This window comes from Dromiciops gliroides, chromosome 3 (genome assembly GCF_019393635.1).
Source record: "Dromiciops gliroides isolate mDroGli1 chromosome 3, mDroGli1.pri, whole genome shotgun sequence".
Taxonomy (NCBI): domain Eukaryota; kingdom Metazoa; phylum Chordata; class Mammalia; order Microbiotheria; family Microbiotheriidae; genus Dromiciops; species Dromiciops gliroides.
Window position 1 is genome coordinate 69,545,912 of NC_057863.1, and position 20,573 is coordinate 69,566,484.

The window sequence follows — 20,573 nt, forward strand, 5'->3', positions numbered from 1 at the left end:
CTTCAAATATGGCTCCACTGCTTCCTACTTGTGGGACCTCGGTCAGTGAATGGAGCACTGTACTTGGAGTCAGGAAGATCAGAGTTCAAATATGGCCTCATATATTTCCTAGCTCTGTGAACCTGGACACAGTCACTTAATTTCTCTCTGCCTCTGTCTTCTCATCTGTAAACTGGGCATAAAAAGAGCACCTCCATCCTAACATTGTTGTAAAGATCAAATCAGATAATATTTATGCAGCCGAACTTATTGTTTACTGTTGTTTGTCACGTCCGACTCTGGGTGACCTTGTGGACCAAAGCACCCCAGGCCCCTGTCCGTGGTGTTTTTCTTGGCAAAGATAATGGGGTGGTTTGCTATTTCCTTCTCCAGCGGATCACCTTTTGTCAGAACTCTCCACCATGATCTCTCTGTCTTGGGTGACCCTGCAAGTCCCTCTGCCATGACAAGGTGGTGATGAAGGTATCTATAGTAAAGTGGATGTGACACATTCAAAATTCAGCTTTTCAAGCACTTATGAAGCATGTATTAAAAATGTTTATTGATTGCCTTCATGTACAGCTAGGTGCTAGGTAAGATACAGGATTTAGAAAAGGAAGACCCCTGACTACATGAAATTCCCAGTCACATATGACATGTGAATGAATGAAACAATGTAAAACACTTGTTAAATGTTTAATATGTGCATGGCACTGTAAATTTACACGTTTTGTTTTGTTTATTTTGTTTTTATTTTTTTGTTTTTTTAGTGAGGCAATTGGGGTTAAGTGACTTGCTTAGGGTCACACTTGTCTGAAGCTGGATTTGAACTCAGGTCCTCCTGACTCCAGGGCCAGTACTCTATCCACTGCACCACCTAGCTGCCCCAACACATAATATTGCTATGTTATATGGTGTGTATCAGAGAGGTCCTAATCAAAATGCCATGAGAAGTCCTGGGTATGATAGGCCAAGCAAGGCCTTTATCACAATCAGCAATGGCTTCTTAGACAAGATGGTGTTTGAATTCAACAGCTAGAGAAGAGGAGGAACACTAATGATATGGACTAAAAATTAGAATGCTTTGGAGAATGGTTCTGTTGCCAAGGTTATAACCCAGTATAAGTAATAAGTAATAATAGTAATAATAATAAAATATAATACTACTACTACTACTAAGTAGTAATAATAACAACTATAATACCTACTGTTGTGCCAGTAACTGTGTTAACTACCTTACAGATATCTCATTTCATCCTCATGACTCAGGGACATGGGAACTATTATTATCCCCTTTTTGACAGATGAAGAAATGGAGGTAGACAGTGGTTAGGTGCCTTGCTCAGGAAAGCACAACTAGATAATATCTGAGGCCACATTTGAACTCAGGTGTTCCTGAGTCCAAGGCCTGGCACTACCTATTGCACTAAGAGATGAAAAGTGAAAAACTGTCAATTTTGATAAGTGGTAGCTTTTCCAGGTCCCCCTAGCTGCTTGTGACTTCCCCTCTAAGGTTACATTATATTTATTTAATATGTATCTTGTAAATAACTATACATGAACATGTTGTCTCCTCTGTTAGAATGTAAGTGCCTAGAGTAGGCAAGATGCCTAGCATATATCAAGTGTTTAATTGTTATTGAGTGATGATTGTTTTGACTCATGGAAAGGGAAAGATGTTGGCAAAGTGACAGAATATTTCCTTCTTTCTTTCCTTCCTTCCTTCTTCTCTTTTTCTCAACCCCTCTCATTTTACAGAAGAGACACAGAAGCCCAGAGAGATAAAAGCCAGTTTTACATCCTCTGAGTCAAAGCCACTCTTTCTACAGTCTCATACCGAGGTGCTCCAGCTGAAAGCATTTGGGATAAATCTTTACGGTGATACTAGACAATTGTAATCTTCAGTTTACAAAGCACTTTATAGTTTACAAACACTGACTTCTATAATGCAATTCAATCTCTATAATGCCACTCCCCCCCCCCTCCCCAAAGATGATCAAATGAGGAAACAGACTGAGAAACCAGTTTGGCATAAATACAAATCAGTATAGGCATACATTGTTTATTATACTCTTTTATACTGGTTTGAATCAGATGAAGATGGTTTATACTGGTTTAAACTAGATTAAACTGGTTTATACTGGTTTGAACAGGATTAAACCACTTTGAACTGTTTTAGAAATTTTTCATTCTTACTTATGTGTGTGTGTTGTGTTCTTCCAGTAGAATGTAAACATTAGGGGGGCAGGGGCTGTTTCACTTTTATCTTTGTATCTCCAGTGTCTAGCACTAGCCAAATAGGTGACTTTTAATAAATGCTAAGTGACATGAAATTTATTGGAATGTTGGATTGGCGACATGTTTTGAAGAATGAAAAAGAGGAACTGAAGGGGCTAGAATCATATGACCTCACTCTTAGTGAAGGAGACCTGCTGTCATTGGAATGTGGGAGCTTGGTTGGAAGGGAGGGTGCATGGAAAAAGGAAAAAGGCTTGGAAACAATTGCTAAGGGGAACGAATTCAGTGCATGTTCATTAACAGGTTACTAGGTGCCAAGCAATGTGCTAAGTACTGGGTGGTGAACAACCCAAACCAAACCAGTCCCTGACCTTACTGGGAGATAATGGTAGAATCCTATCTCAAAAATATGGGCAGCATCTTTAGCTGGGAGATACCGGTCCCTCACCTGAAAGGGTGAGCTCCACTGGGCCATTTCTGTCAATCTACACCACCAGCTACAATCCTACATGGCTTCACCAAGGCACTGAACAGGCCTTTCCCATTCCCCCGGTTGTTAATTCCCTCTCCATGAAGCCACTTTGTATTAGCATCATAAATCCAGAGCTGGAAGGAACTTCATAAGCCACCAACCATCTTACTTTACAGATGAAGAAACTGAGGGTCGGAGAGTTCCAATGACTTGCCCAAGGTCATGTAGGTAAACAAGTGGCAAAGCTGGGTTTAGTTAAAGTCCACTGGCTGCAAATCCAGCACCTTTTCCACTGAACCATATTCTTTAAATGGACAGTATTCCCCCTTTCCCTCATAGACTGTAAGCTCTCTGAAGGCAGGGACTGCTTCGAGTTTTTCTTAAATCCCCAAACCTAGCACAGTTTTACATCTATAAGTCACTTAATGAATGTCTGTCGAATTGAATTTTTTTGTTGGATGAAAACATCTGTTTTCTTGGATGTGTAAAAAGTTGGTCTCCATTTTTTTTCCCTGTGCATATCCTTTATCATTAGTTTGGCTTTTTTTTTTTTTTAAGTGAGGCAATTGGGGTCAAGTGACTTGCCCAGGGTCACAGAGCTAGTAAGTGTCAAGTGTCTGAGGCCGGATTTGAACTCAGGTACTCCTGACTCCAGGGCCGGTGCTCTATCCACTGCGACACCTAGCTGCCCCTAGTTTGGCTTCTTGATAAGGAAAAAGCCTGATAACGGCCCACTTTTTGGTTCTTCCTTCTCTTTAGTCAGGCAGATGCAGCCTCTCCCGTTTCCTGATCTCAGGCTTCAGAAACTCCTAAGCCCAGAGCAATTCCTTTTGTGTTGCTTTCAGAGGGCTGGCTTTTAACCAGAGAATGAACAGGACGACTGGGAAATCGTTAGAGCATCCCGAATGCTGTTTAGCCCTCCTCCCTTGGAGAGAGCATAAACTGCTAGCTCTTTGGTGGTGTATCTCTCTGTCCTCCTTCCCATGCACCTGTGGATGAAAGATCCCCGGCTGGTCTCCAGGTTGTCTCCAGACACAACCAGGGGCTCAGGATGGCGTAGGCAGGGAGCAAGGGCAATAAAGTGATAATAAATATCTTCCCGGAGTCCTGGACTGAGAGAGGAGAACCCTTTTAGGAGGGTTACAGAATCTCAGCAAGCTCACAGCCATACTCTAACTGACGTACAGAGATGGCCGAGAAAAAGAGCACCACGTTGTGATAATTGACCCAAAACTCCTTTCATTGCGGCCTGCCATTGAAGCCCCTCTGAACACCTCAAGCATATATAGAAGAGACAGTGGATTAGTAAAGGCACTTTTCGAACACATGAGTTTTTTTTAAATCTTTGCCTAAAGAGGCTGACTGCCTAAATACTGATGCCCACTAGGCTCTGCACTCTGCTACGGCTGTGCAATGCACAAGTCACATGTTACTCCCCTATTTAACACATTTCTTTTTGGGCGGGGCAATGAGGGTGAAGTGACTTGCCCAGGGTCACACAGCTAGAAAGTGTTAAGTGTCTGAGGCCGGATTTGAACTCAGGTCCTCCTGAATCCGGGGCTGCTGCTTTATCTATTTTTTTTTTTTGCAGGCAATGGGGGTTAAGTGACTTGCCCAGGGTCACACAGCTAGTAAGTGTCAAGTGTCTGAGGCCGGATTTGAACTCAGGTACTCCTGAATTCAGGGTCGGTGCTTTAACCACTGCGCCACCTAGCTGCCCCGTGCTTTATCTATTTTACCACCTAGCTGCTCCCTACTATTCAATACATTCTAATGAATTTTCTATTGCCTCCACAATAAACAAATACACATCCACAATAAATTCCTCCTTGGCATTTAAAGCCCTTCCAAGTCTGGGCTTTTCTGATCTCTCCCATCTTATTCTTTTATTCCAGCTCTCCACATATTAAAAGAATCAGTGAGGAGAATGATAGGTCAGCCAGTGAATTCTCCATTCTGAGGCGGCAAAGGCTGGGGAATTTGTTGCAGCTCGGTCTCATCAGCTGCCTCTCTCCCCACTCATTCTTTCATTTCCCACTCCACTTGAGGTTTGCCTAGGTTCTGGTTAACCCCTTAGTGAGCTGTGAACTCTTAGAAGGCAAGGGGCCACCTTGGCCCTGTGGAAGAGAGGTGCGGCAAGTGTTTTCAGACCACCCCACAGCCAGACTTGTGACTGTGCTTCCAGTATGTCAGCATCTTGATTGTACATCCCCATGTTTTCCCCTTCTATTCCCTCACCTCCTGAGTTTGTAAACGCTGGTTACAGGGAAATTTCAATCTCTGTACTCTGGGCAAGGGGATAGGAACACACAAGGCTCCAAAGTCTTAGATGAAAAATCAGGTACAGAAAACCCAAGATTCATAAAAGCCTCATGAACTGGTCTTAATGTGTTAAATAGAATAGCACCACTGGTCTAAGGCATCACACTTGGAACCTTGGTTCTCCAAAGAAAAACTTACATTATGGTTTTTGGAGAACTGTACTGAACAGCGTGGAAGGGTAGATAATAAAATTTTGTGAGATGACATACAAAATGGTGTAATTAAGAAGTCTGTACTATCCAGAATAGAGTTAAATTAGATATATAAGACAAAGGAAAACAATTTACATGATGCTCAGGTGGCAGTGTCTGTGGAGAAAAATGACTTCCCAGATTTGCCCCAAAACCTAGACGAGATTCCTTCCTCTTCCAGCAGTGACCAAAAGTAGCTGGTTTCTTGACCAGTGGTCTTGAGACTATCCCCTGGGGCCAAGATACTTTGATGAATGAGAACACAAATGAACAAGCGATAGGCAGCCCCAGGCCTGACCATGCTCCCGTCACCTAGCCATCCACCTTGGCAATCTTGCCATCTGTCCAGCCACCATACATATCCTCATTCCCATCTTCTGCTCTGGGCACAGGAGTCAAATCAGTACACGAGTACTACTGCTTCTGCAGAGGGTATGCTAAGTGGCTGTTCTGTGTATCGCTAGGCCACAGCTTCCTTTCCTCCTGTTTGATGTAAACCCCAAGTGTCAGGACTGACTTTTAAATGTTTATTTCCAGCACTTAGTACAGGACGTGCAGAAAATTGATGGTAAGGGAATAGGTTTATATTCTGGTTTGTCAACTTCACGGAAGCTTGGGAACGGGGAATATTCTAGGTGAAAGACAGCAGTGAAGGGGTGACGACAGTGAGAGGTGGGCATTTCTAACTAGCTAACCAGCTGGCCTTCCGGATCCATTCACATGCTTCAGACTACTCTCAATAGCGTTATTAGCTGGCTACCTTTCCCCATCATATACAATACACGTGTTCCTGAGATAGCTTTTATGCTTGCAGATTTCCCATCTGGTGCAAGGCAAGTGGTCTCAAGTATTACAGGATCATAGCTTTAGAGCTGGGAGGGATGTCAGAGGTTTCAGCCCAACACTCTCATTTTAGGGATGAGCAAAGTGAGGAGGCTCACAGGTTTGATGATTGGCCCCAAATCACCACAAGGAACAGAGCCAGGATTTGAACTCAGTTTCTAACTTCAAATTTAGTATTCTTTCTACTGGATGAGGTTCCCCTTCCTAGGTCTCTCTGCTTTCCAATCAGACCAGAAATTCATTGACTTCTCACTTAAGATAGAAAGATTTTTATTAATGACCCCAACCGTATTTTTAGATACAGGAGTTTTCAACTCAAATACTTAGGAGAAAAACAAGTTAATATTGTATTTCCTGCAACTCATTACCAGTAACGTATTGCAAAGCGAAACAGCTTGGAAAGAGGATGAGAGAGAGAGAGAGAGAGAGAGAGAGAGAGAGAGAGAGAGAGAGAGAGAGAGAGAAGGGAGGTGGTGGGGGGGGACTGCAAGAGGAATAAAGAAAAGGAATAAAATTGATCAAAGTGGAATTCCTTTTTTTTTTTTAAATTCTTGGGAACTATGAAGTCCTTGCAAGCACAGCTCGATTCTGCAGATTATTTTCCATACGTGTACAAAATAGAACCAAATTGGGAGAATTCCTTTAGACTCTGGAGAGGTGCAATATTAAAAGCTACGATTCTCCGGCAGCAAGTGCTCCAGCCTTCTGTTGTCAGCCTCCTACTCCAGCTATTCCCATGAGTTTAACGGGATGAAAATGTCTTCCCCCTTGGAAAAGAGAAGAAACATGAGGGCCAGTCCCTGGCTGGCTGGTCATCCCACCCCACGACATTTCTAAGGTGGCCACCCAAATTCAGACAGGAAAGGGAAGAGTAGAGTCAGGCTTCTTGGTCAGCCTTGGGTAAGCAATGGGAAAGACACCTGCATATGAGGCATGTTTTCACTGCCATAGAATCTGAGCCAGAGGGCATTTGGAGTCGGTTTTTGACCAGCCTTTCCCCCCTTCTAACAGAGCCCTTTTCTGGGGCTGCTGAGCACCTCAATGGTTCCACAGAGTGACTATGCCAAACCAGGAAAGCCACGCAAGGGCTTTAAGACAGGATGGGAGAAAGACTGGGGATGGCTCCAGATTATACATTTTAGACTGGAGCCATGTCTGTCTTTCTGGGACTTTTCGGTCCTTAAGCCAGTTAGGGTGTTCCCATTTAGCCAAAGTGTGTGGAGATGTCTTGGACCTTTTACGGTGGGGATAGAATCACATCACAGAATGAGAGATGTAGGGTTGAAAGGGCTCTCAGAGAGGGTCATCTAGGTCAATGTTATTTTTTTTTGCAGGGCAATGAGGGTTAAGTGACTTGCCCAGGGTCACACAGCTAGTAAGTGTCAAGTGTCTGAGGCTGGATTTGAACTCAGGTCCTCCTGAATCCAGGGTTGGTGCTTTATACACTGTGCCACCTAGCTACCCAATTCAATATTAAGAGCCCCAGATGGTGCCTGAGCATCCTTAGGGTATCTATAGGTCTTGTCCCCTGCCCTCCAGTGCTAAAAAGTTCTCCTCTTCCCCATGATAGTAACACAGACTAGAATTGAAAGCACCCCTAGTTAAGGAACTGAGAAGTAATTTTGTATACCAGTCTGTAAAGCTACTTTGCTGGAGCTGAAACCCTGGGAAGGCAGATCTTATGTGGGAAACATAACCCTGCTGCCTTGTATAGTGTCAGGTATTTAGGAGATGCTTACTACTTAGCCCTAATTAAGCCTCCTCCTTGACAAAAAACCCACCCCAAACAAGTCCTTCAAAAAGTTTTGAGCGCTAGATGATCCAAAAGATTCAGAGTAAGCTTGCATCATTCTCTTGCCCAGGTCCCTGTCTCCCTGGGGCTCGAGTGCAGACAAGCTGTGGAAAAGGGCTAGCTCTGCCTCCAAGGCTTCTTCAAGAATTATGCTTTTTTCCAGTTCAAGAAAATGTCTGCATTTCATCAGGAGGAATTTTAATATGTATTCAGTCTCCATTTGGGAAGCGGACCATCTGACTCCTGTTCAGGGTTAAATAGTTTGGGAATTACCCAATTTCCCTTGCTTCCTCCCTAGTCACCTACTGTCTCGGTCCTTGTCGTTTCCCCATGTGTCAGTATTCAGAAAGTAAACAGAGGAGACAAAGTCTTATATTCACCCTGCTACTCTTTAATAGCTTTTGTTAAACGTTTGGTGGGCAGGAAAGTGAAAACCACTGGTACTTGGGGGGACACACTTGTGGGCCATGTGGCCATGTATGGAGACTTTTTGGAAGGGAGACAACTGCCATTAAGAGGCTGCTTAATTACTGGCTGGCAAGGCAGCTGGTACCTAGTGAGGGTTACGCCTGGTTCTTCCTCTCCGTGGACACATTGTTACCAGGGCAGGACCGTCCCAAAGGCAATCCTCTAACTATCTACTCACGCTACCCGGCCTTCCTGTCTGCGTCCTGACAGGCTGACCGACACAAGCTTTCCTTCTGCTGTACCTATCTGTCGTTTCATCTCCTGGCCTCAACTGAACTGACTGGCTCTCCACTGGGCCCTGAATGCAGCTTGAAGCCAGTGGCCTCACGACTGAGGTCACCCATGTGGTACCTGGTGAAATAGGAACTCCTGTGAAGAGCAAGCAGGGAGAGGGGAAATAGTGAACTTCAGGAAGGGACAAAAACTGAAACAGGTGGGCAGGAGGAGGAGTCTTGCCATTTCACCTCCCTGTCCCAGGCACAGCAGGCTTCATTGCTTGTGCAGAGATCTGCCCAGAGGCAGACAGGGAATGCCGATATGCTTGCATCGGCCCTCAGTCATCTCTTCACAAGGACCCACTCAGATCTGGCTGGCGTGTCTCCCGGGATCAATTTATTGCTGTCAGAACTCCAGCATGCCCCTACCCCTCAGAGGTCACAAATTAAGAGAGTGCTTTGAGCAGAATTCCTAACGCTTCTGTAAATGAAAACTCCTAACACAAGCCTCCGGTACGGAGGCACAGGGCAGGAGCCCTTCTCACCCTTTTCAAAGGGCAGCAGCAGCAGGTTCAGTCAGAGAGCTCATCTCATATCTATAGGTGGGGGGAAGAAATTACGCCTCAGAAAGGTCCTGGGCATGTGTCCACCTGCCAAATGTAGACCAAGACACCAAGGGGAAAGTGACAGGGAACCCAGACTCCAGTGCAGGAAGGGATAAGGCAGACTCAGTTCAGGTGAGCAGTACTCATTTAGACACCTCATCAAACATGCCTGATGACAAGACTACCCTAGAGTATCAGCAGGGACTAAATGTTTATGGGGGAATCTGCTGCCATCATGTATGGGACAAGCACTGCCGGCATTACAGAGAACTAGCTTTTGGCCAAGCCCCTGGGAGGTCCCAGCTGGCTCTCTTGAGGTTATCTGACCTCGCTTCTACGCTGTCCTTCTCTCTCCAAGACTTCTTTGGAGAAGCAGCCTGGCAGTGAGCACAGCTTGGCCTTGGGTCCCAGTCTTGCCCACGAGTCTGCTCCCTTGAACAGGCTTCACTTCTCCAACAGTCTAAAGAGCTACCCTTCAACTTAACACCTGGCTTATTAAAGAAGGATCCCATACATTCTCTCTCTCTTTCTCTTTAGCTGATGCCCTTAAGAACTGAGCCTGGGGACAAGCAAGCTCAGCCTTCCCTCAAATGGTATCTTAAATCCTTCTTGCTCACCTAAGAAAGGTCATCTGTCAATAGACACAGCGTTCTCTTCTAGAGGATGAAGGACACGAGCCCTGCTGATGGAGACCTGTCCTACTTACGTGATTGTTTTCATTTCCTTTTTTTCTGCATCTGGGCGTGCGCGATTCAGCACCTTGAGGAAGTCAGACGTTTTTGCCCGCATTCGTGTGTGAATATAGGCCTGGAGGCAAACAAATTATACACTGAAGTTTGAAACTGAAATGACATAAAGTTATCTTTATTCTCATTAGAGAAAAGATTCTAAGAAAAATCTTGTGGTGCAAGGAGTTCTTTCCATTTGTACCTGTCTTTTCCAGACAGATGGGATGTAAAGTGTGGCAGACACACCCTGGGACTGACATGGATGGGGAGACATGGGATGGTGGCTGAAGTCTCTAAGATGGAGGCATTTGTAGGGGGAGGGTAGGACAGGGTAATACGTGGGAAACCTTTGATAGGAAACAGAAACGATTTTTTGAGGGATTCTGTCTTTTCCTACAAGAGTTCTAGTCTGTGGTTGGGAACGTTTCTCAGCTTGTCACTGCTGGAGGCTGGAAGCTGAAAACTTCCTCTAGCTGCTCCTTTAGTCCTAGTGGGTCTCTCTTACCTTAGAGCATTTGATGTGATAGTGCAGGTAATCCCGGAATGTGTGAATCAAGTTAATGGTGTTGTCTCTGGCATTAGCATTGGTATGGCGGGGGAACAGCACTGGAGAAGGAACAAAACAAGTTCTCAGCGTGCCCTGGAGGACCCCGAGCAGTGTGGAAGGAACGGAAGATTTTAGCTAGATCCCCTTTCTCTTTTCTAAAGCACATACAAGCTCTGGGGGTTGCCTCCCAGGTAATCTCAGTTATTCCCTGTGGCAATGAATGGCTGCATTCTGAAAGGAGGGAAAAGAGGAAGCTCTGGACACCAAAGGCAAAGGGGAGCCTAGGTCAGAATCAAACTCCACAAAGGGATTAACTATTGCTCTAGTTTACAATCCTAGAATGCACACTTCTATCTGGAATCTGTCCCCTATTCATGACAGGGTTACTGGCTGCTAAGGACAGCACCAGACAATTCTCTGTGGGGTGGAGGGAGTGTCAGACTGACCCTGTGGGAAACAATTTACACTAATCCCTCAGGAAAGAGCCAAACCACCTGTCTTAGTCATCATGTTACTGAAGTAAGGAGATGCTCCTGACAGACACTTGGTAAGGCCTTTAAAACTCTTATTAATATTCCCAAGGATCTATGATGAAAAATGCCATCCATTTCCACAGAGAGAACTGATGAACTCTGAGTGCAGAGTGGTGCAGACCTTTTTCAACTTTATTTTTCTTGTTTTATTTTTTTGTTTTCTTTTGCAACATGGCTAATATGGAAATATGTTTTGTTGTGATTTCACATGTATACTCCATACCTAATTACTTGCCTCATCAAGGAGCGGGGAGAGAATGTGGAAATCAACATTTTAAAAGACGACTGTTAAAAAATTGCTTACATGTAATTGGGAAACATTTGACAAAATAAATAAAAATGTATTAAAAAAACTGTTAGTAAAACCTCTGGAAGCCCTAACTAGGAAGGAGGCAAGAGGCACAGACAGCCTGAAAGTCCTCTTACTTCTGTGGTATGGGCAAAGCCCTCTGTAAGATACAAAGAGCTTGGTCTCTTGTTCCTATTTATGGGGGGGCCTACTTTTTAGGTGCAGGCAATTGTCGAGGTACTCATTTTTGTACTGGTTTATGGTAGGTTTTGTCTTCCACTTTACTTCTGTTCTTTTAACTCCATTGTCAAAGCAGCATTTTCTGGGTTCATGCAAAAATCTCTTTGAAGTTCAACTTTTCAGGCATATGAAATGCAATTTATTTCCCCTACAGAATGGTCCATGAGAATCTACTCTACAATGTCCTGGCATAACCTTCCAGTTCCAAATGACAAAGGAAACTGCAGATTCAATACTTTAGAGAACAGGTTTGGGGTGAACCAAACCTGGCAGAAGCTTAAATTGATGGAGCAACCCAAGCCCTCCCCCCATTCTTCTCATGTCTAAAAGCAGAGTAAATTGCAGCTCCGAACGGGTCAGGAGATGTTGATATTTAACATTTAATATGCCTAGGGGAGTCAATGATCATGTCATTTAAAAAACGGGAAGGTAGGAGTAGAGCGGCTAAAGGGACACGTGTGACGTACAGAGTCTGTGTGACCTTGAACAAGTCAATTAATTCTTTCAGGACCCTAGAAGAGACGTTCATTTGACCTACATCAGGAAATGGAGAAAAGAGTTTCCACACCAGGGGTTTGCTACACTGATGAAATCATTCTGGCTTCCTTTCATCCCCTAAACTAAAAGCTCAGAATCTCTCTCCATGTGGCAAGTGTGCACAGCAGTTCAAGAAAAGCAGCAAAAGCACTAACTAGGCCTGCTGAGTAATTGGAGACCCCCGTTACAGCTCCCACCCTCATGGCACTGAGCTTTTAGAATTCTCGCTGCCATCCCCTTCAATGTGAACAAGCTCTATGAGTACTCAGTGTTCTGAATTCATTACTAAGACAAGTACATGAAGGTCCCAATTCTGTTCAACTCACCAAAAGTGATATAGCCGATATTGTCGCCCACAGCGGCATCTGTGTCTTTCAGCTCTAAAGGAGGCTCCCTGTGGCTGAAGAGGACCTGGGGAGCTGTGTGGCTGGCCCTGCGTCCTTCTTTGAACTCCTTCAAAGATGAAAGAAATGGGAAAGAAGATAACTTAGGATCAGATGGGAGGCAAACTCGTGCTTGAGGGAAACCTCCTGCAACTGTGGGAGTGAGTGGGGAAAGGAAGGGAAACAGAGTTATGGGTTATCTGTCCTATCCAAGGATGTCACTGGAAAACTTCATATGTTTGCTTGTTGCAAATTTTAAAGATGTACTACAGACAAACCTCATTTGTTGTGCTTTGCTTTATATGGCCCTTAGCGGATAATGCAAAACAAACTGAAGACTCATGGCAACCCTGCATTAAGAAAGTCTATCAGTGCCATTCTTCCTAGAGCATGTGCTCACGTCATGTCTCTGTCACACTCTGGTAATTTTCACAGTGTTTCAATCTTTCCCCATTGTTATTCTGTCTGTTATGGGTGATCTATGAGCAGTGATTTGCTGAACTGTGCCCATGGCAAACAACTGATAAATGCTGTGTGTGTTCTGACTGTGCAACCAACTGGCCATTTCCCCCACCCCGCCCCCCCTTGCTCTACAGCCTCTCTATTCCCTGAGACACAACAATATTGAAAAATATTACATAAACTTAGGTCCACCCCAACCTCCAGCAACCACTACCCAGCAGCCATCAACATCAAGACAAGACCACTGTTACCCCTGCCTCCAAGCAAAAGGATCATGACTCGTTGAAGGCTCAAGATGATGGTTAGCATTTTTCAGCAATAATGTATTTTTAAATTAAGGTACGTACATTGCCTTTTTTTTAAAGACATAATGCTATTGCACAATTAATAGACTACAATATAGTGTAAACATAACTTTCATATGTGCTGGGAAACAAAAAAATTCATGTGACTCTATTTTTCTATTTGCTTTATTGTGGTGGTCTGGAACTGAACTGTAACATCTCTGAGGTATGTCTGTATATGTTAACCCCTAGTCATCTGCCTTTTAAAGGAGAACAAGTTAAAAACCAAGTGCTTAACATTCAAAAGCTCTTGGTGTTGAGGACCTGGGTCACTACAAAACAGGGAGTAAATGCCAATATTATATCCTAGCGGACCACCAAAAAATTAAAAATAGACTTTCCCCTATATTTCTCTCCTCCCTTTCTCTCAGAGAACCATGTTTCTATAACAAAGAATTAAAGGAAAAAACAAAAACCAATCAACACACTGAAAAATCTTACATTCCTATGTAAATGTCCAATGATTTGACTGCCAAATCAAATGGTCTTTTTCAATTCTGATCCTTCCTGAGCTGTCTTTTTCTTCTGGAGATTTTCTTGACACTGCTCTCCTATACCAATCCATCCAATCCCTCCTTTTTCTCAGGCTCTGCTGATGATTCTTCATCCCTATCACCACTACTTAAATGTGGTTGTCTTCAAAGATTCCGTCCTAGGGCCCCTTCTCTTTTCATTCTAAACTAGGAGCCGAGTTCTAATTTTGCATCACGATCTACTTGGATGTCCCCATTTCAAACTCAACATGGCTCACTATTATTTCCAGGATCCTGTATGAACTCTTTTGTTTGGCAATCAAGGCTCTTTATCACCTGGCCCCTTACTTTTCCACAATCCATTTTACAATCTACTCTCTTCCCATCGCTCTACATCATAGCAACTTTGGTCTACCTGGATTTTCTCAATCAGGACGTTTCACCTCCTATTCCATGATCTTGGCAATGACTGCCTCTCATTCCTGGAAGACCTGAATACCTTCCATCTCTATGATAGATCTCTTGTATATACCCTGCTGTTTACATGTTGTCTCCCTTAGAATATAAAATATTTAAGGGCAGTGACTTTTTTTGGGGGGGGCGTGGAGAACTTGGTTTTGACTCTCGTGCTTAGTACAGTGGCTTGGCTTGTAGTAAGCACTTAATAAATAAATGCTTGTAGACTTGATTCCAGTTTGTTCAGTTTCCTTTTAGATGTATTCTCTCCTCAAAAGGAAAAACTTCAGAAGAAACAAGATCACATTTCTTACTTAGATGACCACTGGAAATGGAACTGCTTTGAGAGGGAGTTGACTCAGATTGGAAATTCCTGTGGCTTGGGGAGTAAGTTTTTACAGATGCTTCTGAACAGCTAAGTAAGGTTTTTTGGAATTGACTCACTGTAGAAAACACCTTTTTATTCTTCCAAGAGTTTAAACTTAACTTTTATTCTTTCCCCCTCTTATGTGCTAACAGCAGATAATAGTGGACAGGCTCACTGGCTAAGGATTCAGGCTGTGGATCAATTTCTTTTTGAGTGAGGAAAAAAATTGGGGTAGCTAGTAAAAGGAAGAGAATATTGTATATATAGTGGACAAATGGCTGGACAAGAAGTGAGAAAGATGGGGCAGCTAGGTGGTGCAGTAGATAAAGCACTGGTCCAGGATTCAGGAGGACCTGAATTCAAATCCAGCCTCAGACACTTGACATTTACTAGCTGTGTGACCCTGGGCAAGTCACTTAACCCCAATTACCTCACTGAAAAAGTGAGAAAGACCTGGTTTGAATGGTGCTTCAGATACTTAACATCTGAGACAGTTTCCACACCTGTAGAATGCAGATAACCTATGTACTTTAGAGGGTTACTATGAAGGTCAAATAATGTATGTAAAGGACTTAAAAATCTTGAAGTGCCATATAAACCCAAGTTATTATTAAGAGGATTTAGGTTTTTGGACCAAATCTTAAGATAAAGAAATGATCAAGAAGAATTTGTGTGTGTCCCCCCCCCCCCCCCCCCGCAATGAGGGTTAAGTGACTTGCCCAAGGTCACACAGCTAGTAAGTGTCAAGTGTCTGAGGCCGGAATCAGGTACTCCTGAATCCAGGGCCGGTGCTTTATCCACTGTGCCACCTAGCTGCCCCAGGAAGAATTTGTTAAATGCTTATTATGTATGAGCCAAGTATTGCATCACTTCCCTATTATATTTAAGAAACTTTAAAGTTATATCTCCACATTTTCAAAAATCAGATAATAAATTTGAAATTTCTCCTGAATAACTAAATATGAAGAAACACAAAGATGAGAGATAAGAATGGTTAACATAATTTAAAAATATAGGTATAAAAATATGGACTCAAAACTTAAAAGTATTATCTCAAACTTCATACAAATAAATATTAACTTCAACTAAGATTGGACTTGCTAAGAAATAAGACACTGTCTTTTTAAACTCACTGCAACTCCAGTATTAGCTGCCTAACTTCGGCCTTGTGTTGAAAAATTTAATATACATACACATGAATATGAAAAGCAACAGTTTGCCCTCAAGAAGTTTACATTCTAATGTGTAATAATGTATATATAAATTGGTTTTCAGAAGACATAGAATAGATGGAAGGAAGCCTGAGTGGAGAAGGCATTGACAGGGGCCGAATGGGGAAAAACCTCTAGATGGAGTAGCACTTGATTTATGTTATCCTTGTTGGGGGACTGAAAGAAGCAATAAAAAATGTATTTTTCTGGACACTTGCAGGCCTGGTCAAGAAGCCTTAAACGAGGGATTCTTAACCTGGGGTCCATGATCTTCTTCTTCTTTTTTTTTGGTGGGGCAATGAGGGTTAAGTGACTTGCCCAGGGTCACACAGCTAGTCAGCATCAAGTGTCTGAGGCTGGATTTGAACTCAGGTCCTCCTGAATCCAGGGCCAGTGCTTTATCCACTGCACCACCTAGCTGCCCTCCGTGATCTTCTTTGAAAAATATTTTAATTATTTCAGTACAACTGGTTTCCTTTGTAATACTATGTATTTAAAAATATTATTCTAAGAAGGGGTTCATAGGCTTTATAGACTGCCAAAAGGCTCCTTGTTACCAATCCCACTTCCAAAACCATTAAGAAGTCCTGCTTTAAACTCAAAATGGAGAGGGAGGTGAAAATTGCCCATATACCTCTCCTTAAGTCAAATATAAACAAGAAAAGCTAGAACATAGGAAGAAGACTATTAATGGGAATATCTATTATTTCACAAGAGACATGTCTGAGAGGCAATTCTACTGACTTTTATTTCCAAAGTGACTATCCACAAATGCAGAGTAAGAGAATTAAATGAACTAGAAATCAACACAAAAAGTAGATTCAACACAAGTGGTACTGTTGGGTTGTATGGATATAACTGGTGACTACAACATGACAATGAAGGCACTTATGCCTTATACACAAGAAGGTGAAATAAACTGGATTAGCAGTATACTTTAAGAGACACACTCCTGTGAGGACATGCACAAAGGGAAGATACATGGTGGAGAACCTGTGGGTAAGGACAGTTAACAAAAAGAACAAGTGCTGTCCTGATGGGAGTGCAGGCACCAGAAATCCAAACTGGAGAAGAAAACAATGCCGAGTTCTGGAAAGAGACCACAAACTAAGGAGGCAGGACAGAGCAGTGACCTATTGAGCAAAGAGCAAGATGTGAATACATCCCTGACACTTGTGCTCAGCTAATTCTCTTAAAAGGTTTACTTTTTTTTCCTCCTTAACTTAAACACTGAAAGATCATTTCCATATACATAGAATACAAAAAGTTTTGTATATTTGTATATGAAATTGAGTCTATTTCATACCACTGGCTTTTTTGGGGGGGAAAAGCATATAATGCCACATCTTACTTCCCAAACTGCCTTGCTTGTCTGTGCTGTCTTTGGAGCTTTTGTCTGTGCACTAAAAACGTTTCAATGGTCGTCCTCTTTTTGGGCACTTGTAGTATTAACTCTCTTCTCTCTTAGAGTTGTTGTCCTCATAGAAACTGCCATTCTGTACCTAATTCTGGTCAATAAAGAAGAAAGGACAGAGATTCGGATAGGGTGCAACACTGATTTCAGTTTGAGATTGGCAGGATAGGGAAATAAAATAATAACTATGGCACACACCTGAGATGGGAATGGATGGATTGAAAGCTGCTTCATTGGAGGGAACATTCAAATTCCTGAGATCATGGATGCCTTGGAGTATATTAGGGTTAGCAGAAGAGCCAAGTAGAATAGGACTGACTGCTGCTGCTCAAAGTGTGCAGAACAGAGAGAACAGATTGGATAGAAGGAAGAACAAACCCACCTCTTGCTCAATATGATGTCAACTGTTATATAGCAGGGGGGGAAAAAGTGGTCAGCCTTAGGTCTGCCAGGTCAGACACTGACATGCTGATATATGTAAGGGTGCCCAGAATGAAGGCTAAGTTAAGAGAAATGAGGCTATTTAGCTTAAAGAAAAGTAGATGTGTGGGGTAGCTAGGTGCCACAGGGGATAAAGCACTTGGCCCAGGATTCAGGAGGACCTAAGTTCAAATCTGGCCTCAGACACTTGACACTAGCTGTGTGATCTTGAGCAAGTCATTTAACCCTCCCTCATTGCCCTGCCAAAAAACAAAACAACAACAACAACAACAGTTTTTTGGGCAGCTAGGTGGCACAGTGGATAAAGCACTGATCCTGTATTCAGGAGGACCTGAGTTCAAATCTAGCCTCAGACACTTGACAGATACTAGCTGTGTGACCCTGGGCAAAGGTAGACTAGTAGAACTAGGGGTAAGGACAGTTGGAAGGCAGCTGGGCTACTGTGGAATGAATCTAAGATCTGGGAATTAAGAGTCTGGGCTATAACCTTTTCTAGCTGGGTTAACAGGGTAGGTATGTGGCACAGTAGATAAGGTCTGGAATCAGGAAGATCTGCATTCAAAACTGGCCTCAAACCCTTTGTGACCCTGTTTGCCTCAGTTTCCTCATCTGTAAAATGAGCTGGAGAAGGAAATGGCAAACCATTACAAGTATCTATGTCAGTATCTTGTGACCCCCAAAAGAGGGTACCAAGAGTTGGACACTACTAGAAATGACTAAGCAACAAGAACTGAGTTAATATGACCAAGTCATTTACCCAATAGGACCTTTGGTTTCCTCATTTGTCAGAAGAGATAATTATACCTATCTTATAAGGAATTCTGTAAGTATAAAACCTAGATAAATGTGAGCTGCTCAGTAATCCACCAGCTTCAGTTTCCCTGGTAGCAGGATTCTAGGCATGCACCACTATGTTTGGCTGATTCTATAAATAAACATCTATTTGGATAACTGCTGAAAATACACCATATGGTACTGGCTTGGACACTGTGCTCCTGTTTTCTACCAGACTCTGTGACTGATTTCAGGTGGGAAGCATCCAGGAGATATTTCTGGCTGGTAAACACTACTGAACTTACTCACAGGTCTGCATGAAAGTCAGGAATCTAGCTGAACTATCCATTATTTCCTATAGTGAATACCTTGCTATAAATCACTCTCTCAATCTGCATGGTGAAATAAGTGACAAGTCTTTTAGAATTAACTGACCAAAATCTACTAGGAGAAAGAAGTTATATATATGACTTCATTATCACTTTCTTCTCCAGGTTTCTTGGTTATTTATTTTGATAATATGCAAAGTCTAGTGGTTAGTTCTTATAGGGATGGCAAAGCTTTAAGAATAACTGCTGCTGGGCAGCTAGGTGGCGCAGTGGATAAAGCACTGGCTCTGGATTCAGGAGGACCTGAGTTCAAATCCGGCCTCAGACACCTGGCACTTACTAGCTGTGTGGCCCTGGGCAAGTCAACCCCAATAGCCTCACCAAAAAAAAAAAAAAAAAAAAAAAAAAGAGAGAGAGAATAACTGCTGCTTACAAACAGAAGCAATGAAGCCAAAATTAGAAAGGAGGCAGAAAACTAGGAAACAATTTTTACAGCCAGTGTTTCTGATAAAGGCCTCATTTCTAAAATATATAGGGAGCTAAATCAAATTTATAAGAATATAAGTCATTTCCCAATTGAGAAATGGTCAAAGGATATGAACAGGCAGTTTTCTGATGAAGAAATCAAAGCTATCTATTGCCATATGAAAAAATGCTCTGAATCACTAATGATCAAAGAAATGCAAATTAAAACGACTCTGAGGTTACCACCTTAAACCTATCAGATCGGCTAATATGACAAAAAAGGAAAATAATAAATGTTGGAGAAGCTGTGGAAAAATTGGAACACTAATGCATTGTTGGTGGAGCTGTGAACTGATCCAACCATTCTGGAGAGCAATTTGGAACTACGCCCAAAGGGAGGGCTATGGGACTGTTCATACAGGCTTTTTGGAAGATAATTTGTGTAAATGGAACAACAGAGTATATTATTATTATTATGGATAATCTACTGGGATAAACAAACAGTTCTGAATACAAAATCTCTGGTTGTAATAGTGCTTCAGTAACAGGCCTATCTGCACACCTGGGCAAAACAAGATGCACTACTCTAAGACAGGTAAACTTCAGCCTTCGTATCTTAGCATTGTAACTCAATTACAGTCTCAGTCTAAATTCCCCTAGCTGAGGGAGCATAACCAACTAAGCTCTAATCTTTAAGCACCATAAAACTGTTGTCTCTAAAAGTATAAGATTGAACATGTTATCAGATTCTTCTCTTAGTTCCAGATTCCAATTTTAAGGTAGTTCTGTATGACTACAAAGGAAATATGCTAAAGTGGAATAATATGCTATCTGAGATAGGGGTGAGAGGATGGAACTCCAGGCCCTTTTACTTTAAGCACAGTGAAATGCTACAAAGAATTCAATTAAGGGGCTCAAAGCAGAAAAGTAAATTGAAGTATTTCTGCTTAATGATAAGCTCAATTTATTTTGCTCAAGATGTATCTAGACAACAGTATGGGTAGCTACAAAGAAAAGAGCAGTGATCCTGTTAGAGTCCAATCACAAGCTTCTTTTGTGCTGTGTGTCTATATCTTTCACCTTAAATATTTAAAGTGAGAGTCCAGAAGCAGGTTTTGGGTGGACGGTTTTAAGCATTCTAAAATCAGGAGTGTCTTTTGGTAATTACCAGTAAATTCTCTCAGTTCTCCGAATTTGTGGAGAGCAAATGGGCAGAAAGCTTGATGACAACTTCTATCCATGTTTTCAGATGTTTTTTAGATATGCCTCAAAGAAGTAATCAACAAAATACAAGAGGTTCTCTTTCTTTCCCTTTAGATAACTCTCCTCATGTCCTCGCTTTCAGAGATGGGGTTTAAACTCATAGACAGGAGGCAGCTAGGTGATGCAGTGAATAAAGCACTGGCCCTGTATTCAGGAAGACCTGCGTTCAGATCCATCCTCAGACATTTGACA

General features: G+C 42.5%; 1 protein-coding gene across 1 annotated transcript in view; it reads right to left on the minus strand.

Moving 5' to 3' along the window:
• Window positions 1-6,298: 6,298 nt before the first annotated feature.
• The window catches only part of ARPC2 (actin related protein 2/3 complex subunit 2), a 37,026-nt gene continuing 22,751 nt past the window's right edge, over window positions 6,299-20,573 (minus strand). Inside the window, exons 7-10 of the mRNA XM_043996702.1 lie at window positions 12,326-12,452; window positions 10,359-10,459; window positions 9,832-9,932; window positions 6,299-6,812 (exon numbers count right to left, since the gene is read on the minus strand). Of these exons, the coding sequence (XP_043852637.1) occupies window positions 6,788-6,812; window positions 9,832-9,932; window positions 10,359-10,459; window positions 12,326-12,452 (354 nt within the window). The 3' untranslated portion in view covers window positions 6,299-6,787. The remainder of the gene's footprint in view (window positions 6,813-9,831; window positions 9,933-10,358; window positions 10,460-12,325; window positions 12,453-20,573) is intronic.